Below are 21,003 nucleotides of genomic sequence, written 5' to 3'. Positions count from 1 at the left end.
AAAACACTGCAGCTCACTTTACTGAGCACACATGGAGTAGCTGGTTTAACACATGACATTTAATTTTTTCTTGCAGTAGAGAACTTTGCTTCAATAACTTTTTTCCTTCCCCTAATGGCTAGATTTGAACCAGAAAGTCAAGAGAAAGTTGCAGGACAGAAGGGCAGGCAGGAGAAGAAAAGAGAGGGGCTGGCACAGCAGATGAACCCTGGGCTTGCTGCAGACACTGAGAGGCCGTGGGTCAGGCTGGGCTGAGGAACTTGGGATGACTGGAACTGGGACCAAGATCAAAATTGGTTTTGCCCAACACAAAGCAATAAACACTTTGATTTACTTCACCTGAAAGTTTATCCACTTATTATCTGTCCCCCCTGCCTTTTTTTTCTTTTTTGCCATTTGCTTTGTGGAGCTTGTGTATATTTATATTTACAGCCTCTGCATCTAATGGCCACGTGCCTTGTTTTCACAGATGGCCAGTGGAAGAACTCCCCTCCCCCTTTTCCTTTAGCAGAGCCTGCCTTTGGTTTTACTGCTTTTGTCACAGTGCCACTACTCTCAGTTAGCAAGTGCCTACGCATGGGAGGGAGAGATTCTGCAGGGAGGACTTCTTTTATTCCCCCAAAGGTTTTAGCTCTTCATTTTAAAACACTGCTTTTTTTCCCCTCCTGATTGACCATCAGTTTTTAAATGCCCAGATCCATGTTTCAAAGACAAGCTGTGGATATTTGTGGGTGTCCTCGGTGCCTTGTGGTGGCAGGGATGCATGGGCAGGGTTAGCTGATAAAATACAAAGCCAGCAGAGGGAGGGATGGGTTCTGCCCATGGATGTGTGTGTGTGAAAGCCCAGCTGAGGTTCAGGAGAGCAGCAGGCAAGGGGAGAACCCTGGGCCCAGGCAGGCGCTGAACTCCAAATGGGAATTCAGGCTGTGTTCACTCCAAGGGGCAGAGATTGGGAACATTCACAGTGTGGGTCAGGGAGCACTGCAGCTGTTTATGCTCCTGTGGAAGTTTTATGAATCCCAATAAAGATGCATCAACTTCCTCCTGAAAGTGAAACCGTACAAGTGATGGGGAGTCCTTGTTACGACTCTGGAGCTTTTGGAGTCCTTGGGTTTAAGTTCTAAGCTGTGCCCCACAGCCATGAGATCTTATTACTTCCTGAGATTTTTTAATTATTTTTATGTGATCACATAAAAATGGGCTTTCAGCTCATTTGTGGACTCAGCATCAGTGCAGCACCTCTCTGCAGTCTAATAGAGGCTGGGCCTGGTTCTTCTGTGGGTTGTGTCCATTTGGGCTCCTGAGGGCTCAGCCTGAGCTGTTCAGCAGGGCTGGAGGAAGTGCAAGCAGAGGTACAGCAGCCTTCATCGTTTGAGTACCTGCAGAATTTGAATTCCTTCTAGGGAAAAATGGGAAAGAAGTATTCTGTAATGGCTGCATTGGTGCTGTGCAGTTGACTCACCCATTGTTTATGACACAATTGCCAGGAAAGCAGGGTCTGTGTTCTTGCTTTCTCTTTGCCTGCATTCAGACCCTCCTTCCCAGGAAATCCTGGGTGGGTTGAGATTTTCCTCTTGTTTCACTTTAGTGTGCCACCCCTGTCCCCCAGCTGGTGTTTCCTTTCCAGGCTGATGAGCTGTACCAGCTTTTGACTCGCTGGGAAGCCCCTGGTTAACATTTCCATGGCACATTTCATCCAGAGACCTCAGAACTCCTCACAGTGGTGGGAAAGCATCACTGTCTCCATCCTGTGGAGTTCAGGAAATTAAGGTGCAGTGGCTGAACAGTCCACAGAGAGTTACAGGCCATGTCAGCCCAAGGAGCAGTCTGGCTGAGAAACTGGGTCATGGAACTCTTAACCTATTTACAGTCAGCAGATTACAGCTGGATCTGCTTGAGGTCAGTGCCTCTGTCCGTGCTCTAACAACTTTGCTGAGGAGGAAACAGCATCTCAGCATTCTGCTTTCACTCCTTTTCCTTTTTATTCCTTCTTCAAAATACTGGGCTGGGCCAGTCCTGTGTGCTTCCCGTCTGTTTGTTTCCAGGCCAAATAATACACTTTATGAATGAAGTTATTCTTTCATTCTTTCTCAAAGAATTAATGAAATAAAAAAAAAAAAAAAAGAAAAAACAAAACACAAAAAAGCTACCTTAGGGTCCTGACCCTTGCCAGGTTCTTGAGGATTTTCCTCTTTTTATTTCAGTGGGCTCTGTCATGCCTTAGGTGCTTTTAAAGATACTGACTTGAGAACTCCTAGAAACTGCAGCCCTGTGTCCACAACACACAACAAAGAGAAACGAGTGTGTAAGTTTCAGCAGATTCCCTCTGTGATTGGTGTCTGTTCCTGAGAGGGCAGTAGTTAAATGTCTTCATAGTCATTCTGATCTTTTCCCCATAACTCCCCATAAGGAAGCTCTGCTGTGAGTCTGTGTGACCCTTCATGTAGATTGAAGATCAGGGGCAGTGATTTCTGGGCACTATTGAAGCAATTTGGGTTTTAATAAGTACTGTAAACCAAAAGGTATGGTTCCAACTGATGTAGCCCCAACTTAGACTGTCATAATTGTGAAAGGAGTACCATAAAATCAGGAAGAGCCACATATAAAGACTGTTCTTTTATTTTCTTGTTTCTAATGCTGCTTTTAGATTCTGTGGGTGGATTATTCCATGAGAAATAGAGATCTTGGATAAGCAAAATTGAAAGAGCTGAGGGGGTGGTGAATGCATTGTTTCTTCATACTCAACTTTGATGCAACAACAAAAAATCTTCCAAATGATAACTTGCTGTGACATTATAAATAATCTTTCATCTTCTTTGGTGGTCCGCAGAGTTTATGTAATTGGAAGGCTAAAGCCCTTCTTTGTTGTTTCTTGCGTTTTCATTAGTACGGTAGAAGACTATAAAATTGTGCAGCCAGAAGGGGTTTAACAATTACTGAGTCAACATTTGAAAGCCTCACTCTATTTTATCATTTATGCATGTGCTTTTTATGAGTTTTACAGCCCTGCAGGCGTTGCTTAAGCAAGGTCCATTGCAGTGGTGGATCTATAACTGCTTTTTTTTATGTTGCTCTCCTTGGTACCATGTGCCATCAGCAAGAGTCACAATTCCACACTCATAAAGAAATTACAGGCTTGAGATGGTATTTTTTGTGGAAGATTCACGAGTGCTAATTTCAGTTACTAAAATGTTTATCAGCCTTTCTAAGGAGCCTTTGGCAAGTTCCATAACGTGTGACTCAGTTTCCCTTCTGGTAAGCAGTTACTAATCCTGCCTTTCTTTGTGAAATCTTGTGGGTAATTCAGTGAGGAGTGAAGAACACTTGGTGACACAGTCAAAGCAGAAATTCTCTTGCAGCAGGTGGAGGTGAGGCAGGATCTGGGCCATAGCAAGGCTTGGGCAGAGGGCACAGCACCTGTTGTGGAGCACCATCATGTGCAGGAGCAGAGCCTGCAGTGCAAATAATCCATCCTGTGCAGATAATCCATCCTTGCAAAGCTCTGGGCACAGCTCTCACTGCTGCCAGCTGTTCCCTGAGTTCTCCCAGCTCTCCACCATCCCTCATGCCTGCCTGCCTCGTGTGCTCCACACTTGGTGGGGCTCTGGGGGAAAGTTTAGAGCTCAGCCTATTCTGATGTTTGTTACCACAAGAGGTAGAGGGATTGCACACAAAGATTACCTTTACAAAGTCTTCATTTGTGCTAGATAGAACTCTTCACCTTCTCAGAGAGCTGAGGAAAATACCACAGGGTTGAATGGATAACACCTTGTGCCACCACCTTGTCTAACAATTCAGTAGGTTTTTCTGTCATAAAGTGAACTTTTATTGTGCAATCATAGCAATTAATCTGCCCAAAACTCTTAAGATCTGGTGCATATTGAGCAGGGTATGTGTTGGAAGGGGTGATATTTACAGGCTCTTGCTGGGCTAGGAGATGTGCCTCAGTACCGCAAACCCCATCAGATGCTGTCACTGGTCCTGCTCATCAATCAAAGATAAAAACTACCTCCTGAAAACCCAAATCCATTTGAACATACCGCCTTTAGCGTTTAGATATGGGAAATAGCAGGACAAACTGTAGTTGGAGGGGAAGGGAAGAAATGAGGCACACAAAAGGACAGTAGCAGGCAACCATCTGTTTCTTTTCAGTTTATTATCATTGAGCAAAGGTAGCAGGCTGTGTCCATCTGTGTGTGGGGAATTCCTAGGTGCAAGAGGTGATCAGCAAGCTTCTCCTTGCAGTCTCCATGTAACTGTGTTTGGTTCTTTTTGCCTGGCCCTTCAGTTCCCTTGGGATGTGGAAAGCAGGAATGTGAAGTTATGCTCCTGAACCATTGTGTGGTTATGGCCCTGAATGTGAAGTTACGGTCCCAAACTCCTCCTCTGGAACCGGCTCTTTCTCTGCAGGCATCAGAGCAGAGAGGAGAAGTATTCCTGTCAGAGAAAGCAGGGGTAGGGTGAGGAGAGCAGCAGAGAGGAGAGTCCTGCACAGTGGCAATGCAAGCCTGGATATGCCATGGGGAAATGGCTCCTGCCAGGGCACTGTAGGGATTGCCAGGCAGCCCGGGCTGGGGGATGGCTCCAGGGGGAGCAGAGAGCCAGGCCATGTGCCCAGGCCATGTGCCCAACCCTCTCAGGATGGCTCCAGAGGGAGCAGAGAGCCAGGCCTTGTGCCCAACCCTCTCAGGATGGCTCCAGGGGGAGCAGGGAGCCAGGCCATGTGCCCAGCTCTCACAGGATGGCTCCAGAGGGAGCAGAGAGCCAGGCCATGTGCCCAGCTCTCTCAGGATGGCTCCAGAGGGAGCAGAGAGCCAGGCCATGTGCCCAGCTCTCACAGGATGGCTCCAGAGGGAGCAGAGAGCCAGGCCATGTGCCCAGCTCTCACAGGATGGCTCCAGAGGGAGTAGGGAGCCAGGCCATGTGCCCAGCTCTCACAGGATGGCTCCAGAGGGAGCAGAGAGCCAGGCCATGTGCCCAGCTCTCACAGGATGGCTCCAGAGGGAGCAGGGAGCCAGGCCATGTGCCCAGCTCTCACAGGATGGCTCCAGGGGGAGCAGGGAGCCAGGCCTTGTGCCCAGCTCTCACAGGATGGCTCCAGAGGGAGCAGGGAGCCAGGCCTTGTGCCCAACCCTCACAGGATGGCTCCAGAGGGAGCAGGGAGCCAGGCCATGTGCCCAGCTCTCACAGGATGGCTCCAGAGGGAGCAGGGAGCCAGGCCATGTGCCCAGCTCTCACAGGATGGCTCCAGAGGGAGCAGGGAGCCAGGCCATGTGCCCAGCTCTCACAGGATGGCTCCAGAGGGAGCAGGGAGCCAGGCCATGTGCCCAGCTCTCACAGGATGGCTCCAGAGGGAGCAGGGAGCCAGGCCTTGTGCCCAACCCTCTCAGGATGGCTCCAGAGGGAGCAGGGAGCCAGGCCATGTGCCCAGGCCATGTGCCCAGCCCTCTCAGGGCTGCAGACCCCTTGGATGGAGGTGTGGGATGCTCCCAGTGCCCCCTGAGCCCTGGTGCTGAGGGAGGGCAGAGGCAAAGCCAGCAGGATGTTTTTGTTCCTCAGACCTTCCAAGGGCTTGCTTCACTTTCATCTAGTAGTGGGAGGAGTTCTGGCAAACGAGATCAGGCTGTTCTACATATGTTTTGACTCTTCTTGGTTTATGTTTCTTCCATGAAAGAGACTGCAACCAAGTTCTTGTCATTTTTAGATCAATGTTTTGTTAAACTACGACAGCTATCCGTGACAGAGAGCCAAGTAACTTTTGCAGCTGACCACAAAACTGAGTCTGACTTGTGGTGCTTAGTCATTTCTTATATTTTTTTTTTACATGACATACTCCATGTGTGTATGTGTTTTTGTTCTCTTAAATATAATTAGAGCATTTCTAGGAGTTGTGGTACAGATCAGTCTTCTGCGGCAGGTTAATTTCTTTGATTAATAAAGTTTTAGAAACTTCTCATCACGTCGTGGCTGTTGATGAAACCTCTCTGGTTGTACTTTGAACAATTGGGCTATTTTGAGATTGCATGCTCTCTGCAGTATTATCTTCTCTGGTTTACCCATTAAAATTTTAAATGATCCAGTCTCTCCTACAATCCAATAGAAATGATGATTAGGAAATCCTTCATAAAGAAATAAAATACTTATAAAATGTCTTTCAGCCTTCTGAGGTCTGATACAAAATTCAGAAATTTGGAATCCCTTCAAGTTTAGCAAGAGATGGCTGAGTTTCATGTTTCTTCTGGAAGGACAGGAGTGCTCCTTGCTGTTTGTTTTTGCTGCTTTCTGCTGTCTAATTTTTAGAATTGCTTGTCTCACAAGCTGAGTCGGGCTCTGACCAAGGAACCAAACCTGGGCTAGGTCAGGCTCTCAAAGAGCCATAGCTGGGCTGTGCCTTGCAGGACTCTAGCATTATGAAGTTGACAGTAAATAGATTTTTTTTTCTGAGGAAAAACTGTTGACTTCCATTATATATCCGCAATCAGTTTGGAAGAAATACAAAGTCACCTTCATCCTGACTTTTTGACTTCTGACAAGCTGCTTTGGAAGTGAGAGCTGAGTTTAAAATGGTGGATCAAAGATTTTGGTGAAGCTAAATGCTTGACTAGCTCAGGTGCTTTTTTGAGGGTTCTCCAAGCTTTCTGGGTCTGCTGTGCCTGGTAGTGTTATGGAAACCCTTTTCCTTGGATAGACTGAGTGTGCTGCATGAACTTTTCCTGCAAAAACCCAGAGGATAACTCCTCTTGCATGCTTTCCATGCTGAAGTGTCAGGGTGTAGACAAAGCACCAGGAGTGTGAAAGGGATTCGTAGTGAAAATGAATGTGAGGAATAGGAGAGTTAACCTCGTGTTCCCTAAACTCTGAAAATACGAAGTTGAGCAGATTAGCCTTGTTTCTAACTGTTCCTGAAAAAATCTTTGTGCAGTGATTTACTTGAATTTGAACCATTCTTTGAGTTGCAGATGCAGGGACATCACTTTGCAGGAAGCAATTCTGTATTCACATTGTTCTCTTTTCTGTTTTCCTGTGTAACACATCCCAGTGACATTATTAGGCTACATGAAACAGTTGCCATGTGGAAACTGAAAGTTTTTTAGTTTATTGATCTTTTACAGCCAACAGGAGTAGAATAGAGCAAGGAAACAGAAATCTTTTCTTTCAGGAAGAAGCTCAAAAGAATTTTTTCGACTGGAGCCACTTCATTATCATGCCACATCATTTCATTTTCTTAGCTTTGCAAAAGGCACAGTGCCTGAGATTTTGAAATGTTAGTATTGCTTCCCTGAAAGATTTATTTTTAAACATATGATTGTCAGGAAGAAAGAGTGCTCATGAGCAGGAGTCATTGGGAAAACAAAAACAGTTGGAAAATGGAACACCTTTGCGTTTGTAGAGTCAAACAATTCTGGGGGAGCGAGGTGTTTTGAAGAGGACGTTGGAATGAATTGCCCTAGCATGTTGTTCTGGCAGTCTTTAGACAGATTAATTGGCAGCACACAGCAGCCTGTTGCAATCCAGGGTTCACAGTTAGTTCTGACCACACGAGTGATGGACGGGGTGTTAGCAGGGTTGGACAAAACAGTCTGGACAAGAACACAAACTGCTGCCCAAGGATCATGCTTAATTCAGGCTGAACCTTTCCCAAGGCCTGAGTCAGTTTGAACTGTAGGGTGTTTTTTCTTGCCCTATGGGCTGCTTCCTAAAATACTGCCTTGTAAAAAAGAAACAGAGCAAAGCCATCCATGTCTCTGCACTGGGATTGCAGGCTAGAAATAGAGTGCTATAGTAAATGCATTGCAAAAGAGCATGTGTCACCTAAACCTCAGGCCAGCTTTGCAGCCCCAGCAACACAGAGAGCTGAAGTATTCTTCAGATGTGCAGCCAGTTTTATCGTGCCTAACTAAGCCAATCTTTTCAACACTATGGAGTTTGCTTATCACTAGCTAATGAGCAAACTTTGAAAAGGACTTTATGGTAGAGTCTGTAACCCTGTCTCTTCAGAAGAAGCATTGTTACTTATTCTTCATACATGGCTCAGTAATCACTTGTGTATAGTTATCTAGGTTCCCTAAAAACCTCCTAAATAATGTGAAAACTTTGGAGTTACAACATTTAATTATTTTCCTGTTCCAAATCCTGTCATTCTGCCCATATAGGACAAAACAACACTGGAGACCCTGACCCAGCAGCTGGCAGTAAAGCAGAGTGAAGATGGGAAGTTCAGCCACGCAATGATGGATTTCAACATGAGTGGAGATTCTGATGGTCAGTACCAATGATTTTCCTGATTTCCGGGTTTGTGTGTGTGTGCCAACAGGATCTGAGGGAGAATCCAGTGCTTTGGAGGTTCATGAGGAATACAAGCTGTTAGCAATAAATGGCTGTGAAACAAGGCAGGAGGAAGTGATTCATCGCGGGGTGTTTTTAGTCTGGAGATGATTTTTAACCTTCCCTCTGTCCACTGAAGGTCCCAAGATGGGACCAAAAATGTATTTCTGATAATAAAAGAGACTAAAGAGGCAAATTTATGTGGGGTAAGTGAGATCACACAGGGAAGCCATGAAGAGTAGGCCTGATCCTCCATAAGTGCTGTGTGCTCTGCATCTGTGTGGGCTTTACTGGTTTGATGAAGCAAGCACAATGTTTATTTGTTTCTCTGCTGTTGCATGTATTGTTAAGGAGATGTAAGCGCAAAAACAGGCAAGTATGTAAATTTTGCTAGTTAGAGAATTGCTTAAGAAGAAATGCCCAGTATTGCCCTCTATCACACCCTTTCTGTCACAGAAACGTGTCACTCTGGTTTTTTAACATTTTCTAAGCCTTCTGATGTTGACATTCTTGTAGTGGACTTTCTCACACATTTTCTGTAAATAACTCATTGTTTTGTATTCCTTTATAGAAGAAGAGAAAGTTGATAGACTGTTGGTTTGACCAGTGTCACTGGAGAGGTGACACTGTCACCCTCCAATCCACTGCCACTCTTAGAAAACTATAAATGTTAGAGTCAAAAAATAAACTCCCCTTTTCCTTCACCTTGAGAACAGCGGTGTGCGCTGGTGTTTTTTCGTGTCCTACAGTGACAGAAACATAGAAGAAAGGTGACACAATATGACCAGCATTCTGTAAGCAAGAAAGGATGAAAATAAAAAGTAAACCTGCTTGATAAGTATATATTTTGTTAATGTAATTAAGCAGGAAAAGATGGCTTAGAAAAGCTGCGTAATACTTTATGTTTGAAAGCAATGAAAACTCCTTATCACTCGTGTGATGCTGAATAAACGGAATAACTAAACCAGGCAATATGGAATGTATTAACCATTACCTGTTGTGAACGCTGCCTCACGGGGCGTGCAGCAGCTGAGCTGGGTGCAGCAGCTGAGCTGGGTGCTGCTGGCAGAGGCAGCACGAGTGCAGCCCGTGTGCCTTGCCTTGCAGGGAGCGCGGGGGTGTCGGAGTCGCGGATCTACCGGGAGTCGCGCGGGCGCGGCAGCAACGAGCCGCACATCAAGCGCCCCATGAACGCCTTCATGGTGTGGGCCAAGGACGAGCGCAGGAAGATCCTGCAGGCCTTCCCCGACATGCACAACTCCAACATCAGCAAGATCCTAGGTAAGTCAGCTGGAGAAGGCTCTGACCAAACTCAGCCCAGCGCCTGACCCAACAGAATTGCTTTTCTCTCTCGCCCTTTAGTCACTGCGCCAAGAACAGCGATGGGAGCTTCCCCTGTGTGCCCAGCAGTGTGGATTAACCACACTGAAATATTCTTTGTAATTACTGAGGTTGTGGCAGTTTTTCCCAGGAGGAGAGAAGCCTGTAGTTCCCAGTATTTCCTTTTTAGACATGGGGGTTACGTTTCTCCTTTTCCAGAGAGCAGTAACTTCACCAGACTGCCAAAGCTTCTCCAATAGTGGCTTAGCCAGTTCATCTGTCAGTTCTCTCAGGCCCTGCAGATGCATCTCAGCAGGCCCCACAGATTTGTGCACCTGGTTACTCATTCTAGCATTAATTCTCCTATTTAAATATAGATTAGCCTGTTAATGGGGAGGGAGTCATAAAGTTCTTATATTTCTGTAATGTAGAGCTTTAATGCACTCTTTGTTGGTGGCTGCTTGAGGGCCCACAATGTAATTGGGAAATCAGTATTTATCCACTTGTAGAGATTGTATTCTTTTTGAAAGGAGCTGTACCCCCTTTAAATTGCTTCATTAGGGTTTGTGGGTTTTCCTTGGAGAAGAATTAAGAGTGAACTTAGATTCATTTCACAGGCAACCAGCTATCACCCAAACCTGATCTTCTCCTACACTTGGTGGTTCTTCATTCTATGTACATTGAAAAGAATTTTTTAAAAACCCTGATTTCCATATTGACTGCTCTTCACGTCCTGATCAATATTTGTCTCGAGCATCATCTGCTGAATCTCATGCCAAATTCTTCCAACTGGTCAGTGTTTGAACAGATTCTCAGGACCATGTTCTGTCCAAAGTTACTCCTCTGTGCTGTGCTGGAGGATGCAGTAGGTGACTAGTGAGGCTCATTGAGGTCAATGAATTACTTCTCAGCAGAAAAATAATATATCTGTGACCAAATTAGAGAGATTGTATTTTTACCAATAAAAACAACTGCAGGTCCTAAGCATCCCTCAGGCCAGTGGCTAAGCAGGGGACGTGTTTACCTGTGCTGCAGACCTCACTGGTTTTGCAGGCTGCTCAAGAGATGCAGTGCAGTTCTGATGGCAGCATTAACCAGCTGCAGGGCTGGTAAATATGCCAGGTTTAGACTGGTCAGAGGTTTGAGGCTTCCCTTGATTAGAGTGGTATTATGAAAAGTTAGCAGGGGGCAAGTGGGAATGAGATAAATTGGTTGGAGAAGCAAAATGTATTGCCATGGATGGCAGATGTGATGATATTAACCCATGATTTAAAGGGTGGTACGAGATGATTAGATTAGTTATGGGAACAGGATTAGAAGGCTAAATTGGCTATGTTGATGGCTATAGAACCTTATAGTGGTTAAAAGTGATTATACTGGTCAGAGGTGTATGATGTGATTAGCCGGAGGACAGGGCAGTAATCGTTTTGGTCTGGTTCTAAATTGAGAGTAGACCTGGTTAAACCTGTTTTTAAGTAATCAGCCTCAGAAATCTACAAGATCATTCTGAATGGCCCTTTTCATATAGAAAGTACAAAGGGAGCTTGATGTTTTCCCTCTTAACTGATTGTTTTGGATAACAACCTCCGACAGCACGCTGCTAATTCATTCTGCTTAAAACAGGCGCTTGAGCTGGGCTGACATTTTACGCAGTCTCTGGGGATCCTGGTTGACATTTTAAAGGGCTTCTAAGCATTTTATAATACCCTAAAATCTGGTTTTAATAAGCCATTCTGCTGAAATTGTTAACATAAGGAATCACCTTTTACTATTTGGCGCTAGATCAGGGAGATATGGAGACATCTTTTTCTGATTAGATATACAGTAGTTGGAGTAAAATGTGCAAATTCATTACAGATCCTGTTGAGGTGACAGACAGTATAGCTGACTCCAAACTCTCTGTTTTGCTGCCAGATATGGGGAAAAGCAAGGTCTGAGACAGTGAAAGATGATGTTTCTATTTCTTTACAGGATCATATTTGATTTTTTTTTTTTTCTCATTCTACGTGTGCAATAGTGAGGGATGTCCTGGCATCTTCCTTCTTGACAGAAACATCACAAAGTTCTTCCCTCAGCTGCAAAAGGCCAGGCTTTTGAAGCCAGCAGGAAGCTGTCTGTTAACTGGCACAGGGTGACCAATTAAATCTCACAGTTCAGCCAGATATTAGGGTGTCCTTATTAGAAAGCCACAATTTCTCCTTCCCATTTTTCCAGCAGCACCGCTACACAGTTGAGGTCACAGAGCTTGTTGTCACTCAGAGTAACTTAGATAGAGTTCTACCAATCCAGGGTCATTTTTATAGTAAAATGAGAGGAGGTGCCCTTCCCAGCACTAGAATTCTCTAGGGATTATGTTTGACACTGTGGTATTATGTTTTGAGCATAAAAATGAGATACACGGATTTGTCACTAAATTCATCTGTGCATACGTTTGTCATCCATCTGTTCACTGCAACTTAAACTTGTGGATAATGGTTTTTTTAGTAAATTGTTAAAAAAGTGCTAAAATGGGACTGCTGGACCCTGTCAATTTAATAATGCATTGTTTAGATTTTTCAGTAAATATTTTAATTATTTTCACTGAGAAATCTATGTAAAGATTTTAGGAAAAAAATGAATTTAATTACTAGCTTCAGAAATTCTCTTGGAATGTATACATGTGTTTACATAAATGTGTACACATACCTATACATCATACAAGGGTTTCTCTGTGTGAGAATGTTTTTAAACATAAAATCAGCGTGATTCAGGTACTCAGATTGAAAAATGTCAGTCTAATGCACTGAAAGTTAGAGAATATTGCAAACAGCTGAAAAATCTTGTCAGAGAAACGTGGCTTTAAAGCAGCACGTGTGTGCCTGGAGCACAAGTGTCTGGGCAGGGGTGAGGGCATCTCTCTTGTGCCCTGGACTCAAGGATTTGCCCTCTCCAGATGTGGTGCCGGTCACACACAGCTGTGTGGGCACAGCTCTGTCTGCCCTGGCTCAGCTGAAGGACAGGAGCAGTGCTTGGTGCTGCAGAGCCTTTGAATTCGGGCTTTTTTCCCTAAATACTCTGGCCACCACATCTTTTCCCCTTCTCAGGACAAAGACATCGCTGCTCTTACACTGCTTATCTCTGGATGTGAGGGCAGCTGGTACCAGCTCTTCTCTCTGGAAGCCCAGACTGCAGCATGGAATAAAGATCCAATGGGGAAATGGTGTCAGTAATCAGAACAGGCCTTTCTAGAGGGAATGAAAGTGTTTCCTTTCCTGGGGAAAGGATAACTGTGCTCCCTCTACTGCAAGTATTGGGGGTACAGTGGGATAAGACCAGCCTGAGGGGTAGCATGAGCTGACCGTAAAAAATGAGGAACAAGAGGAAGTCAAGTATGGCATATGGCATTATGAACCCATTAAACTGAGAAACTATTCCAACATTTTTCCAGTGGGAAACTTGACTATTTTCCAATAAAGTTTTCTTTCTAGGCCACAGGTTTCACAGTTTGAACTATTCCTGTTATTTGAAATGTATCTTACCCTGAAGCACTTCTATATTTAATGGAAAAATAAAATGGGGCAACTGATTACCGAACTTTTACTTTCTGCTCCCATATTATATCCTTTAAGAAATATTAGTTCATAACTTTCAGCAGGCAGTTGAAAACAACTTTGAAGTCTTTACTATATCCCTATCTCAAGTATCCAGGTTAGCATAGTCAGAAAACAGGGCTGCCAGCAATGAAGCCATAGTGCAGCTCCTGGGAGAGATATGCCAGTGCCCAGTGCTTTTCCCTTCATGACACAGTAAATTCTTTCAGTTGGGGCTGGCAGTGTTTCTCAGGACTTGGTCTTGGAGTTAAAACCCCACTGACACATCTGGGATAGTTTATAGCTTTTAAAGGCATTGATTTAGGGTCTTTGCAGGCTCCTGTACCTGACTGCAGAGCATTTCCAGCCAGTTCCTCTCCTGACCACCAGCCTGGGAGCCAGAAAGACCCAGTGTTTGTCAGAAGGATGAGGCTGTGGACTTGTGCAGATCTGATGCCTTGATCCAGCTGTGGATCACAGACAGCAGCCCATGGAGTGGAGCCTTCCATGAGCAGGAGCTGTGAGCAGGCATGTGGCCAGGGGAAAGTGTGGGGCCACAGCAGAACAGACTCTGTGTGTCCATCCCTCCAAAACACACTGCCTTCTTTCCTGGAACAGAGTGTCAGTGTTGCCATTGTCAGGATCACGCTTTTACTGCCCATCTGAAAGGCTTTGTAAAGTAGATAAATTTCAGTAAAATACAGGGTCAAAATTTCCAGTGCCGCCTCTCTCTGCATCTTGGCCGTCCCCTGGAGGTTTATGAGTCAAATACAAACAAGAGCAGAACCCTGTCTAGAAGCTCTGACAGATTCCCAGCCCAAAGCCAAATGGCCTTGGGTGTCTTCTTCTGGGTGACCTACTTGTTTCCCTGCCTGGCAGCGTTTGGGGATGAGTGGCATCTCATCTCTGTTTTTTCTCATTTTTCTGTGTTCTGGTGGCAGGATCTCGCTGGAAAGCTATGACAAACCTAGAGAAGCAGCCATACTACGAGGAGCAGGCCCGCCTGAGCAAGCAGCACCTGGAGAAGTACCCAGACTACAAGTACAAGCCGCGGCCCAAGCGCACGTGCCTGGTGGACGGCAAGAAGCTGCGCATCGGCGAGTACAAGGCCATCATGCGCAACCGGCGCCAGGAGATGAGGCAGTACTTCAACGTCGGGTGGGGCACCTCCCTCACTCCCGTTCCACCCAAAAACTAACCAAAATCAGGGGGAAGTCTTCATTCTTTATCGTAGTTTATTGGTGAGAGCGTTGGGTGTTGGTAACAGGAAATGAGAGCTGTGCTGCGCAGCAAAGTGTTCCAGGAGGAGGCTGGGCAGCTTTAGGAACCCTATTGCTGTTTCTGTTTTACACTCAACACCTCAGCCACCTGTCTCATTTCCACTCTGATCATGAGAAAAAAGGCTTTAAGATTTTCCAGTGAAACTTATTTCTACAGAAATGTGCCATGTGGGCACAAGCTCTGCTGCCCAGGAGGGTCCCGTAGTGCAGGGGTTTACAGATGAACACACAGCGGTCGTAGCACATGATGGTCAGGAGAGAAAACTCTGCTGAGCTGAAGAACAGAAAGAAAAAGAGCTGTGCAGCACATCCTGTGTAGGAGATGGTCCTGGTGTCCCAGAGGGAATTGTGCATGGCTTTGGGGACAGGGGTGCAGATGGAGCCCAGGTTGCTGAGGGCCAGGTTGAAGAAATAAGTCTTCTAGTAATAAGTCGTCTAGTAAAGCCTTACAACTATTAGGAGGCCTCAGAGAAAATATCTGAAGGAATCTGTGGTAGTGCCTGAGGATCCAGAAGCCAAAAAAAGAAGTTTGTATTCAGTAGGATCTGTGGCAAATGGTCTGCAAAAGGACTGCTGAGCACACTGAACTTGAGCTGGAATATGGACATGGCTCAGTTGATTGATGCCAAGCTGTATTCCCATCATGTCTGCATTGTTCATTTGTCCTTCCTGGGAGTGTCTTACAGTCCAGCAAGTTAAATGCTTTCTGTTGGGCAGAAATTTCCAGGCCACTTCTGATAAACAGCTAATAGATCAGTTTGATATGATTAGAATAAAATATGTCTAGAAGACTAGCATGTATTTTCCTTCTGCAGATATTCCTTGGTGTTGGTTACAGCAGATCAAAAAGAATCCGAAGTAATCAAATATTCCACGATATTTCTGTAATCACATGAGAAAATTAAAAGCTACTCAGGGATCCTAAAAAAAAAAGCAAAACCAGCAACAAGAGCAACCCCCTGAAATAATGGAATTTGCGTTCTGTTTCATCTGAGTTTGGAATCCTTTCGGTATTAACTGGGTTGCACATCTCTTCAGTTAATGGCTGGAAGTAGCAATAAAGGAGAGAGCATCTATCCAGTGACTGTTAAGTGTCAGCAGCCTGTGTTTTAAACAGCTACAGTGTGCATTGTTAGAATAAGCTGCTCAGCAGAGAAATTTGAGCTGCTTAACCCTGTGGTGCTGGCAGGTCCAGTGATCCCAGTGGTAAGCACTGAAACAAACACAGGGAAGTCAGCCAACATTTGGCATCAAGAGATTAAAAAAGAGGAGGAGGCCTTATGGAAAAAGAATAGGTGGCAACAGAGCCCCCCCAAACGCTGCTTATCTGGTTAACATGCATGCCTCATCATGGGGAAAAATTAACCTTGTAGCATTCTGCCTACAGAAATTCAGCTTTCCAAGCAGGGCTGACATTGAAATCAAGCCATTTCTGGAGGTAATTTGCACTGGGGCAGAACCCAGGGTGAAGTCTTTCTGGCAGCAGCTGGCAGAGTGGCCCGTGGCTGCGGGCACCAGTCGCAGCACTGCATTCCTGGTTTAGATGGGTTATTTAGGTGGGTTTGGGTGCACCATCAGTACAGGTCATTTAGGGCTAAACTCCCAAACACCAGCCCAGCTCCTGCCTGGGCACCACAGAAAGTGCTTGGTTTAGCAGGAGCTGTGGCCATGCTAGAGGCATCCCAGTGGGAAGAATTGGGAATTTTTTATACTCCCTATTTCAGTGTCCTCATCTGCAGTGGTAGCGTGTCAGGCAGGGCCTGCTGAGAGCCCTAATACATTAATGTCTGAGGACTGCTGCAAGATCCTCTGGGCTGGGCATCCCATAGAGGTGGGAAAACACTATTCTTAAATTATTTAATATTTGGAAAGCACTCTGAAAAGCACCATTTAAGTGCAAAGTGTTCCTATTGTTAAATATTAAAAGCAATTTAAGTGTGCTGAATCTTGTTGCAGGGATGCTGACTCCAGAAAACAAAAGCCTTCCTCCTGAATTAAGAATAAAATGCAAATTAGATCTGCTCCCTACTTTAAGAGCTGTATCTTCAGCTGAGACAGCTTGGATTGTTTCAGAAACGTGGAAACAGGGGCTCTGTGGAGGGAGGCCTTGCTTGGATGGCAGGCAGGAAGTATCTGAAAATGCAGCAAGCAATTCCAAACAAGTACAAAGCTGCTTGGCAGAGGAGAGCCTTTCAGGATCACTGTGCTGTGTGAGGCTTACTGTGCAGCCAGGGCACAGGCAGGCAGGGGAACAGGGAAGGGTTTCATTCTTAATTAACAATGTTCATCTCAAGAGACTCTGCCCTGTCTCCTGTGGCAAGGCTTTTCAGTGCAGATGGACACACCGCTGATGACATTACAATGTGCAGCATGTACTGAACAGAATTACTGCAATGGAATTACTTCATGCAGGAAGGCAACAAAAGCAGCATGAATTTTAAACCTCTGGGCTTGTCGGGACTCTGAGGCTTCTCAGGGAAACAAACACTGGTATAACACAGCCAGTGTTCTTGATGCTGAGGGAATTTCTGTGCCCTGGAATAATTCTTCTTTCATTACTGCAGACAGGTTTCCGAGGCTTAGACGCTGTGTAAAGGCATCCTGTAGGAAATTTTCTCAAATGCTCGTGTTGTTTCCTTGCTTTTTATTTATTTTTCAGTAATGCCCGCTTCCGTTTGAAGCCTGCCTTTCCCCAGTTTTACCCACCTTCCTTCAGAGAATCTGCTTTTCACAAGGGCTGCTCCCAGTGGAAACTCTCACCTTCCAGTGGGAGGCTTTTAGTGACCCATCCTGTAAACTCATCCTGGCTCTGGAAAGCCCACTGTTCCTCTCCCTGGTAATGAGCAGGGCCCTGAAGGGATGTGGAGGAAGCTTGTCCTCTGCTTTCTCCTCATTCAGAGGCATTTTCCTGCAGCACCTTCCTAATCCTGTGCAGTTTACCTAGACCTTGCTGCCTCCCTTCTGTGGGCAGTTTATGGCTAGTTACTGTGACTCTAATGTCCACTCCTGATAGCAGGCTGGATTTTTTAAAAGGAAGCTTTTCAAAATACATGGGTTTTAAGTTGGACCACAGTTGGTCCAGTATTTATTTTTGGGTGGCACCAAGCAGACGCAGAAAGGAAGTTTCCCTCACAAGCAGGCAAGCTGAAGCTGTGTAGCTCAGGTACAGCTGGAGATGCTTTCAGAGCTGGGGTTTTCTTATCAGTTGGAATTAATTTGGGTTTATTTGTGGAGCATGGCTCGGTGAGTTTTGAATGCTTGTGCAAGAATTCCTGTGCATGCCCAAGAGTATCCACTCTTGAGCTCGCCCTCCTCCTGTTCCATGCAGCTTTCCAACCCCCTGCATTCCCTCTTGTTGTTTTGGTTTTTTACGTTTTTTTAAGTTTTTTGATGTTTATATTTTTGTAACGAAATTTTTTATGTACTTAATGTAAGTAATTTATTGTTTTGAGTTTTTTTATGGAGGAGGAGAAATTTGCGGGATTGCTGGTTAGTTTAGTATCATTGGAGAGGTGGCACTGTCATTTTTCAATTTACTGTCACCTTTGGAAATCCATAAATATTGGAGTCAGAAATTAAACTTCCCTCCATTTTACCATAGAAAGTCGCGTGTCCGGGTTGTTTTATTTTGTATCCTCTACAACACTCTCCTCCCAGCAGGCAACAGGCGCAGCTGCCGCTGTTGTGTACTTAATGTAACAATTTATTGTTTTGTGATTTTTTATGGAGGAGGAGAAATGTGTTGGATTGTTGGTTAGTTTAGTGTCATTGGAGAGGTTTTGCTGTCGCTTTTGGAAATCCATGAATATTGGAGTCAGAAATTAAACTTCCCTCTGTTTTACCGTAGGAAGTCGCGTATCCGCGTACTTCTATTTTCCATCCCCTCACATCTCTCTCTCCCGGCAGGCAACAGGCGCAGCTGCCACTGTTGTGTCATTGGAGAGGTGTAATTTTTTAATGTACTGTCACTTTTGGAAATTCACGAATACTGGAATCAGAAATTCAAGTTCCCTCTGTTTTACCGTAGAAAGTCGCGTGTCCAGGTTGTTCCGTTTCCCATCCCATAACAACGCTCTCTGTCCCGGCAGGCAACAGGCGCAGCTGCCGCTGGCCACGGCGGGCGTGGTGTACCCGGGAGCCATCGCCATGGCGGGCATGCCCTCGCCGCACCTGCCTTCGGAGCACTCGAGCGTGTCCAGCAGCCCCGAGCCCGGCCTGCCCGCGCTGCCCGGCGCCTACGGGCCCAAGGGCGATGAGCCGCTCGTCAAGGAGGAGCTGCAGCCCGACGAGGCCAACGGCGACGTCTACGACGACTACGACGAGGAGGAGGAGGACCCCGATGCAGACTATGGCAGTGACAGTGAAAACCACATGGCGGGCCAGGCCAACTGATCGGGGCCGCCGCTCGCCCGCGGGACTCCAAGGAGGAACGGAAACGGATCAATCAATAAAGCCCCGTCTGGTTTATCCTTGCCAGTGGCCAAGCACATTAACTTTCTCATACACTGACTGTTACTTTAACTGTTAGTCTTAACTAGTTGGGACATCAGCTGACTAATAGACATCAGCCTGCACCAGAGGAAAAAAGGCTCAGAAGAAAGGAAACGAAGACGACGACGACAACAACAGAATGATATAAGCTATGGGTAAAATAATGCCAGTAATTCAGCTGCTATACCCAAGCACTGAAGTCTTACCCGTTGACCTTTTATTATTATTATTTTTTTTTTCAAATAAACTTTATGGCTGTTTGTTCTACAATGTTCTAGAAATTCTCACTCAGGTACACAGTGCCAACAAGTGGCTTGTGAATGTGTTTTGTTGTTTTGTGCTACAGTTTAAAGAGAAATAATTTTTTTTTTTTTGGTAATGCACCTGACAGGAAAAAAAAAAGATAAAATTCCTTTTAACCCCCTCTGTCTCCTCCTCCTCCTCCTCCTCCTCCTCCTCTTCTTCCTCCTCCTCCTCCCTGTCAAATCTGGGTCAGAAGTGTGTGTGTGTGCGTGCCTGTGCGCGTGGCTGGCAAGGAAGGAAGTGGGGAGTCTTTCTGTTAACCCCAACAAGCATTTCCTTTCAAGAGAGGACTTCTCTTCATCAGTTGCACACCATACTGAGTCTTTGAGCAAGTGCCAAATTTGTACTAAAGCGCTGAACTAGTTCAGTTTGCTTTTTTTAGGTTGGTCTCTTCTTGTTTTGTTTTTCTTTGGCTTTTCATTTGCTTCTTGCTCTGTCTGAAGTTAGGACAGTGTTATATCTTAGACAATCCCTTGAAGAACCTGATATACCAGCAGCTGGTGAGATTAGACATATGTTTTTGGTTTTGCTTTTGCTTTTGCTTTTGCTTTTTAAAGGAAACTGTAGGTGCTGTTCTCAGGTGAAAAAAAAAAGAGAGAGACATAAGAAATTTAGAGAAAAAATATTTTATGGTCTTGGATTTTCATGTGTGCGTGTTTATGGTACTAATAAGAATAATCTTGGACTATCATGAGCAAAAAGCATGCTCCAGAATGAAGTCCTGCAGCCTCCAAGGGACTTGGTCTGTAAGAAACCTTTACTTTACGTTTGCACTTCAAGTGGCAGCATAAACAACATAAAAGGCTTGTCCAAAATGCGGTTTGTTCTGCATGGGACACTGGAAATGTTACCAAGTGCTGAGCATAATTTAGTTACCATGACCTGGGCCCAGTTCTGATGAACTCGTCCCTTCAGGTTGGCTGAGTGCTGATTTCTGATTCAAAAGGCAATTTTTTTATTCACTGACTTCTTTTTCTCCTGTGCACTGGCAGAAATTCCTCTTTTACCATTGGGATGTTTGTGTGGGAAGGAAGGCTGATGGCTGTGAGGAGATTTCCAAATTGCAGATCGGGTTACAGGAACTCGGTGCAGTGCTGAGTTTCCCTCACTGCTGCCTCTCACAGCTCAGAAATCATTCTCTGTGCTGAACTATTCCCATTCTTGTTGTGGAGCACTGCCATGGCTTGGGCAGCTCTGCCCTCCTTGGGCAGCCGCAGCGCGAGGAAGGGGCCTGGGAGCTGCTCTGGGAGGTCTTGGCATCGTGCTGGGGCAAACCCTCCTCTGAATTGTTTCTTCAGCGGAGGATGGCAGCCCTGTGCTGCCTCCCAGTAAATCCCTGTCCCAGAGGGAGCTGCAGTGCTGTTGTTGTCCCCTCTCGCCCGTACAGTCAGCCCCACTCCGCTCAGGGGCACTGAGATCCCAGCCCAGGCACCCACAGAGCCCTGTCAGCACTGCTGGGCAGCCCTGGCTTTGCAATCAGCCCCTCAATCAGGCAAATCCAGCCCTTGGTGCCAGGCGCAGGACCATGAACAGGACAGGCAGGAGGGGGGATGCCTTTCTTGGCCTCTGCAATCCCACTTGAAGTGTAACCTGACCTCTGCAGACCTGTGCAAAGCAAAAAGCAAATGCCATTGAACACTTAGGACAATACTCCCATGTTTGGGCATGTGACAGTTGCACCCTGCTACATCTCTTTTCTTTTTCTCTGTTTTCCC

The 21,003-nt window shown here is 45.6% G+C and overlaps 1 protein-coding gene across 14 annotated transcripts in view; it reads left to right on the top strand.

Annotated features, from left to right (window-relative positions):
• The window catches only part of SOX5 (SRY-box transcription factor 5), a 590,818-nt gene extending 570,245 nt beyond the window's left edge, over window positions 1–20,573 (top strand). For all 14 annotated transcript variants that reach the window (XM_054281898.1, XM_054281897.1, XM_054281899.1 and 11 more), the window contains 4 exons: window positions 8,154–8,262; window positions 9,433–9,606; window positions 14,156–14,372; window positions 18,583–20,573. In XM_054281898.1, the coding sequence (XP_054137873.1) occupies window positions 8,154–8,262; window positions 9,433–9,606; window positions 14,156–14,372; window positions 18,583–18,886 (804 nt within the window). In that variant the 3' untranslated portion in view covers window positions 18,887–20,573. The remainder of the gene's footprint in view (window positions 1–8,153; window positions 8,263–9,432; window positions 9,607–14,155; window positions 14,373–18,582) is intronic.
• The last annotated feature ends 430 nt before the right edge of the window (window positions 20,574–21,003 follow it).

This window comes from Melozone crissalis, unplaced genomic scaffold (genome assembly GCF_028551555.1).
Source record: "Melozone crissalis strain CALT ecotype California unplaced genomic scaffold, PUWL_Pcris_2 ptg000033l_1, whole genome shotgun sequence".
NCBI classification, from domain to species: Eukaryota; Metazoa; Chordata; class Aves; order Passeriformes; family Passerellidae; genus Melozone; species Melozone crissalis.
This window is presented reverse-complemented; position numbering and strand designations above follow the sequence as displayed.